General features: G+C 47.2%; 1 protein-coding gene across 4 annotated transcripts in view; it reads right to left on the reverse strand.

Moving 5' to 3' along the window:
- The window catches only part of PAPPA (pappalysin 1), a 179,916-nt gene that overhangs the window by 2,415 nt on the left and 157,565 nt on the right, over window positions 1-19,936 (reverse strand). For 2 of the 4 annotated variants that reach the window (XM_068211463.1, XM_068211464.1), the window contains exons 20-22: window positions 19,230-19,301; window positions 14,886-14,984; window positions 3,673-4,012 (exon numbers count right to left, since the gene is read on the reverse strand). In XM_068211463.1, the coding sequence (XP_068067564.1) occupies window positions 3,905-4,012; window positions 14,886-14,984; window positions 19,230-19,301 (279 nt within the window). In that variant the 3' untranslated portion in view covers window positions 3,673-3,904. Of the gene's footprint in view, window positions 1-2,189; window positions 2,862-3,395; window positions 3,479-3,672; window positions 4,013-14,885; window positions 14,985-19,229; window positions 19,302-19,936 lie in introns of those variants that run through there. The other 2 variants (XR_011005674.1, XR_011005673.1) reach the window with 2 other exon arrangements.

The following is a 19,936-nucleotide window of genomic DNA, read 5'->3' on the forward strand; positions in this document are numbered from 1 at the left end:
ACAACACACGAGGAAAACAAAACCAGACAATGTTATAAAACCTCACGGTACTTCTAGGGAAATCTACACTTAGTATCTAGCTCTCTACTCAGCTGGCAGAATTGGTGTTTTCCTTTCAAACACACAAAAATAGGCTTTGCTCTTCTTGGATTTGGATTATGAAGATTTTCTTTTCTTTTTCTTTTCTCCATTTTTATGGGTTTTGTTGTTTTCTTTTTTTCTCTCCTATTCCTCTGTAAAGCCTCACACGTTATATATTTTTCCCCCACTTGAATCACTTGCAGCAAAAAAAAACTTTTGTTGGCTATGGGGCTTTCTTTTTTCTCTCTCTCTTTTTTTTTTTTTCCTTTTTTTTTTTTTTCTTAGACACAGGTAAAACCTAAAACAAACCGACAGTTACAACCAAGTGAAACTGAAACTAGAAGGGAGGTAGCTGGAACCCGATTCCAAGAATCCTCTGGTGCCATCCTCCTTTCTCAGCTTGGGGGTGACAGCGGAAAATGCAAGAAAAGCAGGAGGACACCAGCTCAGCCTGTCTGTGAGATGGTGGGGAGGGAGAGGGGTAGCAGCTGATTGGAGTTTCCCACCCCACCGTGCACCATTCACCGCTTTCTGCTCCAGCTTTCCCTCCTGCTGGCCATGGACATCCCCCACAGCCTGGTGGCCCCACATAAGGTGCAGCCCTGGCTCACTATCTGGGACAGAGAAGATCTTGGCGCTAATGTGAACTGGACTTTATGAGCAGCTAAATTTCACCAGCATCAGCACCCTCTTCTCTTCCCCCAAACTTCTGGTTTGATGTTGTCCTATGCCACTGGCTCAGTGGGTGGAGGTGGGGGTTGATGTCCCTCTCACTTTCCACCCCCTGGCCACCACAGTCAGGGAGGGTCTTTCCTAGGACACCACTGGGCATTTGAGGCCCATACAGTGGTAGATGATGTGAGGATCCAGCTGGCCTTGCCCAAGGTTGGAAGCACAGGGGACAAGACCTGAGCATGTGTCCATTCCCCACAGCTCCCCTCGTGGCATCTCTCTGGGTGCTTGGTACAGCACCTGAAAATGCAGAGGGGATTTACCCCAATGGAAAACCAAAAAACAACAAACCATTGGATTTAACATGACTCAGAGCAGAACTTTTTTCCACTCCTGATCCCATCAGCCCTACTGGAGGAGATGGACAGTGCCAACATAGTAATTAAAAAGAGAGTTAAAAACCAAATAGCAGCATGGAAAGCCTGCCGGTGGGAAAGGGAGTTGGGGCACACCAGGACTGCAGGAGGGAAGCTGAGGGGTGAGGCTGTGCTGGTGAGAAGCCACTCTCCCTTGAGCTGAGGTCTCCAGCTCAGCAAGCAGGGGCTGGCCCTGGCTGGCCAGAGGGGCTCAGCTGGCCTTGAGCTCCTGTGAGCCCACAGCAGCAAATGGCAATAATGTCTCTACAGACCTGTTTCTCCTGGGCACTGTCCAAGGGGGAAAAGCAGATGGGAAATCTCCTCCATCCTGAGCTCTGCACTGGGAAGGGCATTTTCAGGATGCACTCAGGAGCTGAATTGAGGCTTCCTGCTGGGATGAAACCCAGGTGGGATGGAGAGGGGAAATCATGCCAAGATACCTTAGGCATTGAGGATGTGAAGTGTCGTCAGTCTGAAAGGCTTTTGAAGTTGTGAGCTCTTCTGGTAGGCTGGGTGGCACATGAACAAACTGCCAACAAAACAGGGGAGGGCAAAGGGACCAGAAGGAAGCAGCAACCTTTGCACAGTTATTTACTTCCCATATCAGTTAGAAGGCAAACGGCAAAAGTGGAAGCTTATGCCACTGCTCTCTAAGCTGGGGGATGTTCATGGCAGGAACTCCATGGCAGGAACCCTGATCCCACTACACCTCCCTTTCCAAGACACTCCTGCACAGAGGGAGCAGAGCCATCCACACAGCTCCCACGGCCAGGCCTTCCCTAGAAATAGCTGGAGCTTCACAAAAGAGACCTCCTCACCTTCTTAATGACAATCCCCTCTCCAGGCCTCTACTTTAGTTATTGAGATTCTTCTCTGGTTTATTCCAATAGAAACAACCCCAACAGTGGGTAACAAGAACCTGGCTCCCTGCCCCTATTATTCTATAATTTTTCCATTTCTAGTTCTCCAAATCATTTTTATATCTATCTCCATGACCCCTGCCCCTAAATGACTCCTTGCCCTTACCCTTCGACCTTGCTCTAGTGCCTAAAGCAGGAGTTAGAAAAAAATCTTTTTTTTCTTTACCCAGTAGATCGTGCAAGTCACAACAGTTCCAAAGAGGAAACAAACTTAACACTGGGAGGGATGCTCTTTTGGATGTGTGCTCTTCTTAGCAGGAGCTTGGAGCACATGGCCAAGCCATACTGGAAAGGTCTCTGGGATTTCCCTGGGATGGGCTGTAGCAGCAGCAGCATTGGATGCCCTGGGTATCTCAATGTAATGAACCCTGTAAGGAAGGGAGTCACTGAGGGTCTGGCACATGCTCCCCTCTGAGCTGAAGCAGGAGGATGACAGGGAAGTGTGAGATCTGCTGCAGCTAATGCCCTTCTTTCTGGAAGATTACAAACAGCTAGGCTCCTGGTCTATCCTAAGTGTACGACCCACTGGCCTGGCAGCTAAATACTGACAAATATGGCCAAAATTCTAATACTGTCTGCTATGGGCCTTTCCTCATGGCAAGTGTCTCTTCCTCCTCTTCCCCTCTCCCAAGAAAACAGGAGCATGAAGCAGTTGTCAGAATCAGATCACCATAAGAGTGGGGTGGAGGAGGCCTAGAGAACCACTTGGCAGGGTGGAGACCAGAAAGCAGATTCCTTTGGCTGGCTGGTGTCCTGTTTTCTTGCCCCAGTGCTGAGGAAGAGACCAGAGGGTTTGAAAGGCAGGTTGCAGGTAAGCTTTAAGGCAGACTGTTTGGTTCCATGGGGTTGTTTTTCACCCTGTCCTGACACAGTAAGGAAACTATTTGTATGGGACATAGCAGCAGGAGTAGCAGCAGCAGACATGCTCAAATGACAAGTGCGGGTGCGAGCTCCCCTCTCTGTGCTCCTCAGAAGCAATCATCCATGTTCCTCAATGCCAGTCCTTAGACTCCCCACTCCCTCACTCCACCACAGGACCACCTGCCCAGCTCCACACAGAAATGCCCCAGAAGCCCTGCAGGCTACACAGGGACTTTTTGTTGGCTCTTTGAGGGCAGGGGGAGAAGGAGGAGCTGTACAGAAAGGCGACTGCAGTCTGCTGAGCTGCCTGGCTGGAAGTAGCGTTCCTGTGAGGAGCAGATGCATCCCTCATCTCGAGCTGGCTGGGTGTCTGGCAGGTCACTTGCCAAGAGGCCCAGCCCTGTGGAGATCCCACCCCAACCACAGTGCCCCGAGCATGCGATACCTTGGCATTCAGCATCAGAAGAGGCTCAGCTTGGAGTCCTCCAAGAGCTCAGCCTCTTCCACGAACGGTCTGAGTTGTGAGTGCTGGGGAGGGGAAAGTGTTTTTGCGTTGATCATAATCTCTCACTCTTTTTCTCTCTCTCTTTCTCCACTTATTTCTATAAATATGTGTACATAAATAGTTTGTTTCTTGCCTTGAATCTAGATATGAACTGTTCAAATTAGGTGGGCATAACATGCTGTTTTGATACATGAAGTCATCTTGACTTGACTCTTGGTTGTTTTTTTTTTTCTCATGATCACTATGTAAGATATAATTAATACATAAACCCCTACTTTGAGTTCTCCTTGGACAAAAATTAAAGGCAGACTGGTTGAATTCTAAGGGTCCCTGGTGCAGAAATGCCATCCAGTTGAGCAGCTAAATGTTAAAAACGATACCAAAAGGGATGTGGTGTCTCTCCTAGCCTGCCTTGAGCAGTGTGGTCCTCCTTTCCACGTCACTTGGCTTTACCCAAGACTGAAGCCACGGAGGTCTTTCTGGTTGTGCTCTTGGGCGTTGGGGTCCCGGCAAGCACACTCTCCTTGTAGGTCACAGGACATAGGAAACGGTGTCACCTGGGAAAGAAGCCAAAAACACAAAGGCATGAGGGAAGGAACACACCTACAGCAGCCTGGAGAACAAAAAAGGTCTCTGGGGTGAAATCTTCAGAGATCAGCTGCAATCTTCACTATGCTATTTTTTACAGTAATTTATGTTATTGCTGAGCTGGTGCTGCACGGAGGTTCCTAAGGTCTATGGTTTGGGTGCTGCTGCTTTATTTAAGTCCATTTGTGCACTTGACTATGAATGTTCCTGGGTTCAGTTCCTCAGGAGCAGAACCAAGCACTGTCTCACAGATCAGGGAAGCTGGAGTCCAGCAGAGACTTCTCGGAACACCTCTTGTGTCTGAGGTCAGGAGATGCAGCTAACAGGCACTGAGGCACAGCAGAGGAATGCAGTAGGAGACTGCTGCATTCACCATCTGTCATCTCTCTGTGACCCCTCTGGAGAAGCGTGGGAAGGAGCTGAAACAATAGCCTGCGAAGCCTGCCCACTGAAAGCTGATTTGGGCCTCTTGCATCACAGTATTTACCTGCAGAAAAGGTAACAGGACAAGTGTCTCACTTGCCCTGAAGTGAATTCCCAAGAATTTCTCCCATCTGCACAGACTGAACAAATGACCTCATTCCCCTCCTTTACACTCCTTCCAAGGCAGTGCCACAACCTGTTCCAATGTTCCCAGCAAGGGCTGCACACGCTCTGTCTGCTCCCCCTGGCTCTGCTGCCACACGTTCACTCTCCCTTTCACAAACACTTTTCTCCAGGCTACGATGCCTGAGTCTGGCTGTTCCCTATGCATCACCCACAGCCCATCTAGGAATGCGGGCCCAGCATTGTGCTGTCGTCTCCATCTAGACCTTCCACACGAGTCCCTGCCTGTCCCTCTCCAGGATGCCTTTCTCCTGACGCACACAATTTGGGAAGGAGGGGTGTGGAGCATTATTTCACAACTGGGTAGCCTAAGGCAGGGACATGCTGACAGAGACACTAAATAGCCAACGTTCATCACCAAATCAGGGCTTAGAGAGCCTCCTCCCCTTGCTTTTGATTCCATTCACAGAAGACCCGACCCTCCAGGTGGAATAGGGTGATGACTCTTCATCAAACCATGGCCTTGGTGACTTATGAACTAAATAACCAGTGAATAATCTGAATCTACAATTGCACAAATATGGGGATTGCAAAGAGAAGCAAGAGTCCAAAAAGTTAGAAGCTAATGAATCCAAATAACTGGCAACTGAATAAGTTTGTAAACTGCAGAAAACAATAGGATCACTTAAGGGTCACTTGATCCAACAGAAGCCAGCCCGAGCAGGACTGTCTCATATCACAGTGTTATGAATATTCTTAGATAGGAAAACAGAGAAGTCTGTAAACAATGGGGTTAGGGGAGGAGGCCGAGGAGGGATTGTTTTATGACTAAGTTAAAATACTGGAAAGGAAAAAGAAAAGATACATGCAAAATAAAAATTGAGTTTTTCTGTTCAGTGTAGAAGGAAACATTTTGGTTTAGATTTTCTGCTACATTTCAGGTTTGACCTTTCCCTTCAAGACAAACAAATAAAAAAGACTATTTCGCAGCAAAAGTTATGTCTTGAAATAAAAGCTTGTTTCACTTAGAAAAAGCTCAAACAAAACATTTAAGTATGCCTGGAGTTTTCCCCTATTTTCATTTTTTTAATCCTGAATCATTCAGTTCAATCTCGATTTGGCAATGATTTTGACTTAAAAATCCTCCCCGATGTACAATGAAGCTACTGGTTGGAGCCGAGACCTGGGAACCTGATTCTTTCATTTGTCTTGATCAAGCTTTTTCCTCTCCCTGGCCTGGATTCCCTGTGTTTGCCTGTAACAACCTGACAAAGGAGATTAAGTAGCCCCTTCATTCAGAGGAGAGGCAGGGAAGATGGATCCACACTTTGCATTGAACACAGGTCAGCTACACACCCAATTTGGGCATTTCAGTAAAGTGTCTGGAATTAGTGGTGACAGCCTACTGCACTTTGTCTCTGCTGCTGTCCAGGCTTAAGCAGGGTGTGCTGCAGGCATGGAGATCCCAAACATGCTCCCATTTCACCTGCAGGAACATCAGAGCCAGGAGAGAAAGCCCTGCATGGCTCTGTCTCCAAACCACCAGCTCACATTCCCCTCACCTACTTTCTGCTGAAACAGCAGCCTTAGACACCCAAACTGGCATGAGTTTGATGTTGCCTGAAGTGCTCTACCTCCTTCATTCTCTCTCCTCCCATTTCTCCTCATGAATCCCTTGTTTTCCTCTTTGCTTTCTCACAGATTGTGCTCAGCCCTGGAGCAACCTGAAAAGGTGCACGTACGAGACTGGATTGCTGCTGCATTACAGCCAATTCCTGGGGAGATAGAGCAACCAAAGAAATGTCTGGCTGTTTATTGTCTCCCAATAGTGGTCATGGATAGAAGAGCAGAAGCTTTCTCTGAGGCAGAGCTGTGGCCCCCAGAGCAGACAGCTTTGTGGCTCAGCAGCAGTTCCCAGCAGTGGGTAGCCTGATGGAAAAGGGTTTCTTCCTGATCAGATCAGTCTTATTCACTTTATGTCCCTTATGGAGGCTTTTTATGCAATTTGATTTTTACAGTGCTATTGTCCAGATAGATGAATTGTTTTGTCTTATGGCAGTGAGCTCCAGAGATCAGTTTTCTATTATGTGAAAAGGCAGAGATTTCTATGGGTAATAAGCACAGTCACAGTCATATTAGACATGACAAAATTCTCCAAAAACTTAGCAGTACTACCGGATTTTCCACTTTAAGCAACATTTATAACAAATACACATTTGAATTCCCCAAGGACCTGATTTCCATCGGTATTTAGGGAATTTAACCCACACACAGAATCTGCTGGGACTGTCTGAAGTACCCAGCTCAGGGAAACTGTAAAAGCCCTTAGAAGAAGGACTGTCTGTTGCCTTGGGCTCGCACAGTGACAACCTCTGGAGTACACAGCCATGAAATAGAGCTGCTGGATGTGCTAGAAATAATAAATGCTGAGCCTTTCACTGAATGATAGCCCATTTAGGTGTGGAGCCCAGATATACATACTCCAAGATTAACTGCCTCTTTTCTTTTTAAATAGGTCTGTGAAAGCCCAACTCATTACCAGAATACACGACCTGCATTGGAATTTCCAGATAGACCCAGGGTAGAGCCAGGAGTAAGGAGTCAGCTCCTCTTCCTTCAAAACAACAAGCCCTGCATTTCACCTATGTCCATCTCCCCATGTAGAAAACCCAGAAAAAGTCTAGGAGGGTAAGAAGAAAAAGCTAAAAATTAAACTTAGGGTCTGTCTTGGACATTTGATAAAGTAATGCAAAATACTGTATCTTCAGACCAGCTAAAGTAGATTGAAAAAGATATAAGTGAAGAACACAGCACCACACACCTATGCACACAGCTCTTGGAGATGATCCAGAACAGTCATGGCACTGGATCAACAATGCTCAGGGGAATGTGAGTCACACCAGAAACACACTGGACCACAGACTATCCATCATCAAGAGAAAAGAGGCACAACCTCCATCATTCCTGTCACCTGGAGTGTGCAGGACATGACACATCCTGCTCTGAATGTAGAGGAGCAAGGGCAGCAGGTGTGGGCTCACAGGTTGGGTGGGAGGCTGGCACAGACACCCAGGTGTAACTCACGGGGGATCCAAAACACCTCGACCAACTCATCACCATTGCTGCACAGTGCATGACCTCAGACTTCTTTCTCCACCAAGGCATGGGAACCCTAAGCATCCTTTCCCACACTGAGTGATGAGACTTTGGATAAACTCAAACTGTCTCTTAGAAACAGGACTAGATTTGTGCTGGATGCCGTGCTCCCAACTGTGGGAACAAAGGCAACAATGCGACAGAGCAATGCAGAGCTGGGATTCAGGTCATGGAACGAGTGAGAGGTCATAACTCCTCACTACATGCACCTATCTGAAGAGGCTGGTGACATCCCAAGGCTGATCCCCGCTGAGAAAGGCCAGTCTGTAGGGAATTGGTGGGAATGTTGACAGGAGAAATCCCAGACAGGTAGAGGGAGGGATGGAAAACAGCTCTGCAAAGGCTGTAAGCTCGTCCCTCATGGAGTCTGGTATCAGGCTGACCTGGCTGTGCCTTCTGCCCATGCCTGGGGCTGGCTCACAGCAGCACCAGGGCAGGCAGGATCAAGCCCAGGGAGGGGGAAGCAGGGGAGGAGGGCTGCAAAGTGTTGGGAAACAGGCTGTTGTTAGATTTCAGCCCTGAAGTGTTTGCGAAATCTCCCAGACAGGCCCCACTGGGGCTGCGGAGGCCCTGCTGCAGGCAGAGCCTCGGCGGGCAGTGTGGCCTGGGAGATAAGTGTGGCAGCCTGTGCTGAGTGTCACAGCCCTGTGCCTCCCCAGAGCCTCCCAGCTCAAACACCAGGGACTATTCTGTTCCCTGACAAGGCCTTTGTGGGATAAAAAAGCATCTTGGAAGGGTCTTCCCAGTGGTTTTCAGCATTGAGGTCACCAGTTTGAGATAACGGAGCAAGAGCGAGCCCCCTTTAGCTCAGAGTGCTGGTATGTGGGTTCACACCTAGGGCACTGCTCCAGAGGGCCTGGGAAGACAAAGCTGGCAGGAAACCTCCCCTCCATGCAGCACATGCAGTTCTAAAAGCCTGAGTTTTTGTTAACTACCCCACCATAAACTGAACTTTCTCCCAGTCAAACCAGCAACTGTGGTGTACCGAGTCGTAGCTCAGCCGAACACAACAGATGCTCTGCTCTCTCCATCGTGTGCAAATCGGGAGCTGCCTCACCAGAACCAGTGGGAGCAGGATGGCCCAAAGCCAGCAGGGATTCCCGGGAAAGCCCAGCCCGCATGGATCCCGCATCCCCGCCTGCCTGCGGAGCAGAGCGAGGGAGCCCGTTTGCCAAACCACACGGAGCTCAGTTGCTCAGCAATCAGCTGTGCTTCCTACTCTCGTGCTACTGATTGTGCAAACATGAATGTAATTAGTCTAAATAATCACCAAAGATTTAATAGGAGCCAGACCACCCAGAGGCCAAATAGCTGGCGGTGGAGCAGGGAAGGTTTGTTCGCTGTTTTTTGTAACACTTGCTAATGAAGTGAGGTCGGATAGCAAAGCAAACACCCTCCACCAGCACATCCCCTGGGAATGCCGTATGTTGTGGGAAGCCCCATGTCCCTTGAAGCCAAGAACAGTTCTCTCAGGATAGGCAACATGTGCTGCTACCATCACTGCTTTTAATTTATTGACGCCTGGAAAGCCTCCCTGAAGGATTATGAAACCAAGCTCTGAGCCCCAAAATAAGCTCCCATCCCAACCAACCCTGACTGGAAACGCTCTTCTCACGTGGCAAACAGCTACAGCCACTGAGCCTGTGACCGAGGGCTGGTGAGGAAGTGAGTTCACCCACACGCTGGGGAGAACCCGAGTGCTTGGAGTGCTCAGCCGCTTCCAGAGGCATGAAGCAACACTCAGCTTTGTATCCTGCCTTCCTCACCCACCATTCATTCTATCTCCTTGGCTAATTATAGAGCTGACAAACACATCCAGCTGGGGACAGGCGAGTAGTTAGGAGCAGCACCGTGGCAGGAGCATCAGTTCTTATGGATAAACAGGATTTCCTCCGCTGGGGTGGAGGCTTCTTAAGCTTCTAATGGCACCAAACTGCCTCAAGACCATGTTGTGGCAATGGAGAAAGATCTGAGATTGCCTAAGACACGTCTGTGTTGCAGTCAGAGAGTTGGGAGAAGGTGCTTATTGCTCCCAAATACCAAGAACTGTTTTTTTTCTGTTGGCTTAGGGGTAGGAGTGCAGACTCATCCCTCCCCTTCCCAGGGAGACAAGGACAGCTTTTGGAAATCCCTGCTGGAGACAGCAGCAGCCCCTCAGTTCAAAGCTCCTTTCTTTAGGCCTTGAATTCTCGGCCATAAAGTCTCTGAAGAGGTTTTGATAACTGGCCTATCTTTTAGATAAGCAAAGCTTTGGATAAATCCCACACAGCCCTCTATCTACCACAAGCCCTCATTTGTTTTCCGCCAAGGCACTTGCTGGTTTTCCTCTCCAAGGTGTTGGACAGAAATGTCAAGAGGCTGAAGGGACAGGACAATTTTTCTCTTCTTTTACCAAGTGCTATGGGGCAAAGCAGTTGAAGGAAAACCTGAGTGATAATTGAGTGAGGCAGGTTTTTCTCATGGGAGCTGTAGGTTTATCCCTTATGCAACAAAAAGGGAAAGACAGATGAAAGTTCACCCTTACAAATGGATGAAGTTGAGGGAATTTTAAAACAGCAAATTCAGTGTATTTAAATCTACAGGGATCACACTGCAGGACCTTCAACCAGGCAAATCTGCAATCCCAGTCTGGAACAAAGTACGTAAGCAGAGCCTAAAGAAAGAACTGATTTCTGTGAGGCCTTTCTAGACAGCCTTGTCTAGGGAAAACTTATAAAAGGGATGGGGAAGAAAAGAAGTGGAGGAGACAGTTACTGGAGAGAAGATTTCCTGAAATGAATCAGAGGAAACAGCCAGAGCCTCTCCCAGCAATGCTGCACACCCCACAAGCTCCTCACCGGTGGCCAAGAGCCCAGAGACAGCCAGTTATGCCCAGGTTATTTATTTCCCTCACTCTGGCGGTGTCACGTATGTAATGCTTTAGAGAATAGTGTCTTCTTTAATCTGCAGCAGGATACAAAGCAAGAAGCAGCTTCCTAGAGCAGCCAGGCAGAAGGGAGCTGGCAACCTGTGCTGGGTCAGGAGGGGAGGAAGATTAAAAGGAGATGGGATTTTGCTTTGTCCTTCACGGAAGACTTTATCCCCTCCAGATACACAACAGAAGCGTTCTCTCCCTTGGAGGTTGGCCAGCAATGGCCTTCCTGTCTCTCAAAGCTGCTCCTGGGTCATGAACAGGGCAAGCTGTGAGCAGCACAGCCCCATCCCCTGCCCCAGCAACAGATCTGCCATCAGCCCCCTGCTCCCCACACAGGCTGCCCACGTCCCTGCTTCCTTGGGTGGCACTTGTCCCTGTGCCAGCCCTGGCTTCTCGCCCACTGCAGGGCGACGCTCATCAATTAGCGCACAACAAATAATTAAGCTGATGAATGTCTCTTTTTTCCTGCTTTCTGACTGCACTTGCCTCGAATTTATGCCCAGATTATGACTGAATTTATTCGTTGCCACTTGCAGCATTCAAAAGAGGCCTTTAATGATTTCTTTTAAGCTCTCCAGCCTGATTGTGAACAGTGCAGGGCAAATACTCATTATTTCCTATCTAAGCAGCAGTGCTGATTAGTTGGTGCTTGGTCAGATAAGTCACACTGCTCCATTCCCCGCTCGCTGACGGAATCCACAAGGTCATTCCCTGCTAATGCTCAAATGCAAAGGGAAAACATGGGATAAGCATGGAAGTCCCTTGTGCATTTTCAGGGCAACAAAACAGGAGCGTGCAAAGTCTCACATTAAGTAAGAGGGCTCGGATTTAAAGTGAACTTGGCTTGAAGCATTTTGCTTTCAAGCAGCCTGTTCACAGCACTGTGTGCAGCCCAAAGTGTGTTTGGGAGGGTAGTGGGACTGCAGTGAAACTTAAGTCTTGACAGTTTGCGGACACTAAAGATCTGAAGCCAGCTCTTACTCGACTGTTAACTCCTGAATCTTCACATGGTGCAATGTTAATCTTCAGCCCTTTCCCAAAATAATGTGTGGAGTTGCTATGTTCTCTTAAATGTGAACCATGTGTCACCTCAGCAATGGCTGCTGCGGGGAAAAGATGATAAATCTAAAGCTTTTAAAATGTCCTGTGACATTTTGGGAGAAAAACAGGTGTTGCATAAATGTTGGACATTTATGGGCAAACTTGCAGGGGCTTTAAAAGACTGACACATCTGCCACATAGTATGTAACCCTGAAAGAAAAGGAGCAAAGCAGTCTCTTTCATGTGTCTCACTCTCTCTACAACCGTATGAAAATACATCCTCATCTGGTATTGGAATTAACAGAGCTGGACTCGCCCCTCCCTATGTCTCCTCCAGGTTTTTGGCTTTTACACCCAATGTGAATTTTAAAACTGTGCCTTTTTAAGTAGGTGGCAAACTGTGCTGGAAGGATTTGGTATGCGGAGTATTTTTATTCAGCTCCTTTTTCTCTCACCTTTCATTGTTTTTCCCTTTGGAATATCTCCTGTAATGCTCCACTCATAAACCTCTTCAAAGGGAGAGCTGTATTTGAACAGCCTGGCCTGAAATCTGGTCTCAGTCAAAGGCCTCAGATGGGAAAATAACTGGGAGAGCCAAGCCCCACAGCCCCACGGCTGCTGCCGCAGGTGTCGGCAGCCGCTTTGCAGGAGCGAGTTTCTCCTGCTGCCTCCTTGACTCTGACCCCACAGCCCCCCTGGCTGGGTTATTATTCCCCCTTTTACCCTATAAATGTAATAAACTGGGACTTAGCATCTTGCTTTTAGTGTGGAAGATCCAAGGAGAAGGTGGTTTTCCTCACTTCTCCCAGGCATCTCATTCAGCTCCTGGGATGCTGTTGGTGTTTTGGGAAAGAGGAGGAGACCTTGGAAGTTGGATGCATGCCAGGGATGTTATGGGCTCCATTGCTCAGCCCTCCACCTGTGTGATCTCGAGGATGGGGGTTTCTAAACTGCCAGCTAGGGCAAGTCTAATTCCCCAGTCACAACGACCCAGCTCCCAGGGAAGTCTGTAAAAGCAGACTTAACTCCAAAAAGCTACAAAACCTCCCCTTCCATGGAGAAAATCCCTCAGATGTGTGACCAGCTGCCCATCTCTGACCATTTGCCCTTTGCATCAAGCAGTTTTAGCACAGAAAACAGCAACCCACTGGGCTACAAAGTGCTTCCCCTCCTTGGGAGGTCACTTGGTTTCTGGGTGGCAGGGAAGCAGCAGATATTTTGAGCGTGAGTCGCCTGGCTGGTAAGTGTTCACAACTCTGTGCAGATCCCACTTGGTCTCAACTCCCTGCCCAGCAATAAATTCTGCTCCCAAACCTTGATCCTATCCCTCCCCACCCCCCCTCAATTCAGCTGTCACATCCCTCGTGTTTCAGTTGTGCCCTTAGCTCCTGTCTTGATGGGGCTGGTTTGGGTCGGTCCCCTCCCAGGCACCTCGCTTTCGTTCTTCTGACACTGTTTGGGATTTTTCATCGCCTGCTCTCCAGCCTGCAGGCAGTGAGATAAAGTTTCCCAGGCAGGCTGTTTTGGGGAGGAGAAGACCTACACCATGCTGAGCTACCGGGCACTTCCAGCTCTGCCCTCCCGGCTGGTGGGAGGTCAGTGAGCAAGCTACGCTGCTGTTGGGCTGCTCCTCCCAAGGAGGTGGAAAATCAGCCAGAGATAGGAATCTTTTCTTGGAGACAACTGATGAGCCACTGTCTGTCATCCTGCTCATCTCTTCAGTGGTTGTTTCACCAGGGAGCCCCTTTTGGGGTCTCCATGCCCTACTTCACCGGTGGGGAACAGAGGAGCTCCCCTGCCTAGGCTTCCCTGCATGTGGCTCCCAGGACATTTTTTTCAAAAGAAACACCACAATAGAAGGGAATGTTTGTCCAAAAAGAGCACAGCTAGGGAAACAACCTCTTCCCCTGCATTTTCCCCAGAGGAGAAATTAACTCCTTCCACTTGCCAGGGCATGTCCATCTACCTTCCCGGTGTTCCCAAATGGAGCAGAGACAGCCCACAATGCTGAACCAAGGAAAAGAAGTCTCCATACAAAGCTGGCTCCTCTGCAGACAGGATCTCCTTCCTCAGCTGGGTAACATGGATGGTGTCATATGTTGAGCCCAGGCTCCCTCAGGTTTTGTTATTTATTAATATGTATCAGATACTTAATGCAGCTGGATTTTTCATTCTGTTCTACACACAAATCTGGAAGATAAGGTAAAATATTCACCTGCCAGAGGCTAAAATGTGCTTTATTTTTGGGGAGGAATATAGTTCCAAATCCCTGCTGGTTAGAAACCTATAAAATGTTGTACTGCTCCAAGCCACAAGCTCTATCACCCCACTCACTGTCTCTAACCGTGCTCAGAAATGTGTGTTAAATAAGCAGAAAAAGGGGGGATGTGTGTGGAGGGACTCTTCCCCAGGCTCAAACAGCCAAGGGTTCAAATATTCCTCAGCCAGAAACTGCATCCAGATCACAGTGTCTAAAAGTCACTGATAGAGCAAAGCTCCACAAATAGGCCTGTTCTTTTTTTGATTTCAAATATAATTTTGTTCTTAATAATACTCTGTGGCAACGCATTCTATTACTCAAACACACACTGTGCCAATAAAGATGTTCTTTTGTCTGTTTGGATCCTGCTTCCAGGAAATTACCACTTCACCCCCTCATTGCTGAGTGATAAAAACTAATGGATTTTACTTTCCTAAGCATCATCTCTACCTCAAATAAGGATTTTATAGATCTGTGTCACTAGCTTGTCTCTTTTTGCAAAGCTCTGTTCTATGTGGTCTCTGTGCAAAAAATATTTGACATCTCCGCCCAGCCCTGCTGCCCTGCTCTACATTCTTCTCTGTCCCACTCTAGGATGGGACAGTCAGCAGCAAGCCAGGCACATGTGGGTACGCATGGATCAAAGAACAGATCCACAATGATGCTTTTCTTTTACTCTCTCCTATTTTCCTAATGACTTCTAACCTTTAGTTTCCCTTTGGAGGATGGATGATAAATGAACCAGCAAGAACTCAGTGCCTGTGGTGAGCTGATGCCTGGGCTGAAGGTCCTTCTGAGACCTTGGACCTTCATTTTTGGAGCAAATTTTTTTTTTTTTTTTTTTTTTTTTTTTTTTTTTTTTTCCCCAGGCACATAGCAGCATTCAACAAGGAATTCCCATGAAAAGAGGAAGGGGCATCCCTACCTTTTTGGTCTTGACTGTTGAGGCACAGCAGTCCCCACCATCATAGTTGCAGAAGGCTCTGTTGTTGATGGAGTCACAGTAGTTGTCCCCCATGAAAGGCTGAAAAAGGAAAAACCAGGAAAAGGCTGAGAGTGGGGACATGGATAAAATGAGCCCCTTCCTTATGGAGACAGGGTGAGAAAGTCATGGCTGGAGAAGAGAAGGCTGTGTGGAGACCTCACAGCACCTTCCAGTGTCTGCAGGGGCTGCAGGGGGACTGTTCATCAGGAACTGTGGTGACAGGACAAGGGGAAATGGCTTCACATTGAAAGAATGGAAATGTAGGTTAGATGTCCAGAAGAAATCCCTCCCTGTGATGGCAGTGAGACCCTGGCAGAGAGAAGCTGTGGATGTCCCATCCCTGGAAGTGTCCAAGGCCAGCTTGGACACTGGGGCTTGGAGCACCCTGGGGCAGTGGAAGGTGTCCCTGCCATGGCAGGGGATTGGAAGTGGATGACCTTAAAGCCCCTTCTAACCCAAAGCATTCTATGATTCTATAATCCTGAAACCTGTAACAATATTTCAGAAGAAAACCACAAAAATTTGAAGGAACCATATATTTTGCAACATACCAGCTGCCCTGAAAAGCAAGAGATAATTATTCCCCTCTCCCTTCAAAACAGACAGAAAAAAAAGGACAGTAGATGGAAGGGAAATGAGCCCTTGTTGCCTCTTCACATCCCACATAAGAGGATGCTTCAGGAATATTAATTTGACTGGGCCCAGAGACAGCATCCAGGCATCTAAAATTGTGGCACCTTTGATAATTTTAAGCTAACCTTCCTAAACTGTGTGGGATAAGAAAAAGGTTATGTATTGCAGCAAAATGGGCTTGCTTTTAATAGCTGAGCTTTTTGCCACAGTTCTGACTTCACAACACATGTCAGCAACGAGGGCATAAAACAAATCACCAGGAGGAATGGAAGAGGTCTGAGCTCAGCACAGGGACCATATTCTCCTGTTTTCTGAACAGCAGAAGGAGACCTTGGCCATGGCACGTGATCTTCCTCCACTCCACAGCTCAAAGCTGGGATAATGGCAATTATTCAGATGGACATTGTGGAGTGCTGTTAAGTAAAATTCATAAATCACCTTGAAAAAAAAAAAGTGGTCATTAGGCTGGGCAATGTGATCACGAGTCCATGTGCTGCACAGGGCCTGAATAATAACCACAATTCTGAAGGAAAGGCCTAAAGTCTTTCATTACACATTGGAGCCCTCTTGGTTTGCAAGTACAGAAGTCTTCCATGGAAGTCTAAGCTGTACCCAACAGTAAAAAAGGTCCATACTAGGTGTGAGAATCCCAAGCAGCAATGAAAGCTCAGAAAAATGAATGATCAGCAGAGAGCACAGTCATATCTCTGTAACTCTCCACGCACAGGCTCATGAGGCCATTCCCATTTTATCTGCTCATTGGAAAATTCACTTATTTTGCACTGAGAAAAACACACCAGGGAGTCTCCTGCAAGAAGACATCATTGCAGAGCAGGCAGGATGTCGTGGGGAGGTTTCCTGGGAGGATTTTGCATCAATTGCAGACCCAGAGTGTCTCAGATGATGGATACCTGAAGAAGCAGCCATGAGAGATCACCATGCTCTCCCCAGAGCTCGCCATGGCCACACTCATCAGAATTGAAATGAACTCAATGGAGCGGGGCAAATGAACACTTTTACTGCTGATGTGCTGTAAATTTAAATATTTCTATCAGGTAGAGGAAACCTAGGCAATGATGGGAATATCAGACCACAGCAGGACTTCCAGGAGGGGACAGACTCAATGAGTGCCACTTGTTTAATTACGTGCAGATACTGCAAATATTGACAAGGAAATCAGAGTTACAGTGTGAGGCTCCTGTCCCTCTAAACTATCTTAACTCCACTGATTTCCACAGATATTGATTTATTTATACAGGCAAAGACTTTGACTTAAAAGCCCCCTTTCCAATTTAATGAATATTCCAAGAGTTAAAAGGGAATGATTTATAAATAGATGAAGAGATATTTTGAGGCCAACACAGTCATATTTAAAATGGTGAACTTTGCTCAACCTCACAGGAAATTCTGCAGGCTTCTCCATGTTTCTCTTGTGTTGCCTGGCTGTGCCTGCTTGATGGGAAATCTTGACTTTAAATTTCCATCCCTATGCCTGTACCCTACACCTTTGAATGCTGGAAAATCCATAAAGAAATTCATGGAAGAATTTGCTCTGGCACAGAGTAGACAAGCCAGTCCTTTGGAGGAGGAGAAGAATGGGACAAAAAGCATCTATTCTGATCTGGGACCAAAATCCTTGCTTGGGAGACCCTGGAGGCCTGGCTGTGAAGGGTGAGCTCTCTGTTGCTCTTCGTGCACATCGTAGTGCTCTGATATTTTTGGAGGACGATACATTAAGTCCAGAAGGACCCGTTTGCTACTGAAACACCCAAGTTAAGTGCAGACAAGCACGCGGCTGACTCATAAGCCTCTGTTCCTGCCACTAGGGAGCGACAAAAAATCACATTGCAGCAGCTGCAAGGGTTCCCACTGCGATCACCTAGAGCCAAATAATGCCCCACTCACAGCCTCCCGTTCGGGGAAGCCTCCCTAATGCTAAGGATGTTCATACATTAGGGGTTGTATCAGCTTAATGGCCCAGAATTATTGACCTACTGGCTTATTAGTCTCTGTTTCCATAGTCATGGGGAAAAAAAAAAAAAAAAAAAGGCTTGGTGAAGATGGCATTTCTTCTGAAATCTTAATGCCAAGCTCTGGCCCATCCGTGGATCCTGGAAGCATCATGCTCTGAAAATGATGCTAGAGGCCATTATCAATTGTCTGGGCAAAGCCTTCCCAAATGATGGATTAGGATGCAGTGACACTGCTGAATGAATGTTGAAAAGAAGAAAGTTCCTGTTGATGCAGAGGGCTCTGGCAATTAGCAGTGATGGAAAGGGAGAAAATGCTGAGAAGAAGCATGTCAGTTATAATGGCTTCTGGTAAATTATTACATCATTGCAAAGTTTGTCTCAGTAACAACTATCCTTAAACAGCAGGAGGATGGATATCCAGTGGTGCATCAGCACCTGAATGGCATTTTTTAATGGTGGCTGGATGTTATTTCAGCTCTCTTTGGAGAATGGGGGCACCCAGCCAGCCTGCATGAATGCGATGCGTGAGACAGCTCATGACATTCAGAGCACTGACAGCAGAATGCTTTTCATTTAGGGAACAGCTAGACAGAAACTATTACATTGTTGGAGAGTTATTACCCTCGTGGGCCCAACATTTGTATGCGAAGGAAACCTGTCTTTCACTTCAAGACAAATCACATCCCACAGCAGTGTGGTCTGGAGCTTTGTGTCATATTCAGGAATTCAGCCCCATGTTCTGACACTTTGGGCAAATAACTTCAGAGTGCTTGGGTTACTAGGTGCTGAGAGCTTGGTCAGTGTGGCAAAAATTCAGGACACGTGGAGGAAAGACACAGCTCTGCCACTGCCCATCTCCATCTCTGCTTCTGCCTGTGAGCCAGCTCATTTCCAAAATGAATATGGAGCTTCCCAACCTTCCAGAGGTACCACAAGGATTGAATCCTTGCTGTGAGTGAGATACTCAAGGGCTGGCATGATGGAAACCACATGAGTGCCGTCACACAGAGAGAGGTGCTCCAGCCCTGTTTAACCACAGAAGCATCTTCAGTCTTCTCAGACATTTCAAAAATTGCTGCTGGCAGAAACAACATCCTTCAAAATAATTACTTTTTCTCAAGTAACTTGCAAGACTCTAAAAGTCTATCACAGCTGAAATGTAACTGCATGTTTCTGATTATTCTTTTCTGGTTTAGGCAGAGGTGGCCAGTGGAGGGAGATGTGATTTGCTCCATGTCCAGCTGTGCTGTCCACCCAGTGGTATCATCTCTGGCTTTCCTAAACTTTCTCTGACCACACCAATGCCCAAAGCTTGGCTGGCCTTGGAAAGAATTGTCCCTCAAATAAGTCAATATCAAGGAAAAACAAGAGAAGGCTTTTGCAACTTCCCAGAAACTCCCTAATTCTGGGAAATTCTTTTGGTCAACCAATGTTTTTGATCTGCTTGATCATTTAACTCCTGTGAGAGTCACCAACCATCATCTCTGGTAAAACCACCGATTTCCCTACTGAGTGTCAGGATCAATGCAGGCAATCAGTCTGTGTGATAGGGTGGTCAGGGCAAAATCCTGCTTGCCCCACTTGAAAACTAGAATTTACAGCCCATGTGCCTGCAGTGGTTGTTTCTGTAAGATTTAGGAGAGTCACCACGGACCACCTGAGCTAAAGCCAAACTCACCTCACAACCTTTAACACAATGAATCAGGGAAGGGTGAGGGTACCACTTGAGTCCTGCCGTGCAGACAACACTCTGGAGGGAAGAAATAAAAAAAAAAAAAAAAAAGCAACAGGTTAAGACAAAGAAATCAGTGTACAGAAAGTCAGTGTGCTGGCTCCTATGGCTCTCCAGTACTTAACCAATGAAGTTCAGTTCCTAACACCTCTTGTGTTCTCAGGACCTGGCTGTCCTCCAGGTATTTACAAGAAGTGTTGGACTTGACACTTGCAATAACAGAGCATTTGAGATTAAAATAATATTTGAGGTTCTCCTAAAATGTCATGCCCAATATTTCACTCATGGTGGGGGAACGTGGCAGGGAAAGGCAAAGGCACAGGTCCACTTTTGCTCTTGGGTAGGGGGGAGGCATTCTAGGAATTAATTTAGGGATTTCTTTGGTGCTGCCAAGAATTGCTTTCTTCCACTGCCCATCATACCTTTGATTCTTGAAGATGGAAGCAGCTAAAGATGGATTTTCAGACACATTTTAGCACCATCTTAAATGAAAGCACCTCCCACCACACACCTTCAGAATAACCCCCAGACATGACAGCATCCTTGGCTACATTGTATGAGCTGTATAACAATTTCTCTACCAACTCTGTCAATAGAAAAATGTTGCACACTTTTAGATTTGGGCAAAAATGATGACCAGCCTCCTAGATAAT

Source organism: Anomalospiza imberbis, chromosome 21 (genome assembly GCF_031753505.1).
Source record: "Anomalospiza imberbis isolate Cuckoo-Finch-1a 21T00152 chromosome 21, ASM3175350v1, whole genome shotgun sequence".
NCBI classification, from domain to species: Eukaryota; Metazoa; Chordata; class Aves; order Passeriformes; family Viduidae; genus Anomalospiza; species Anomalospiza imberbis.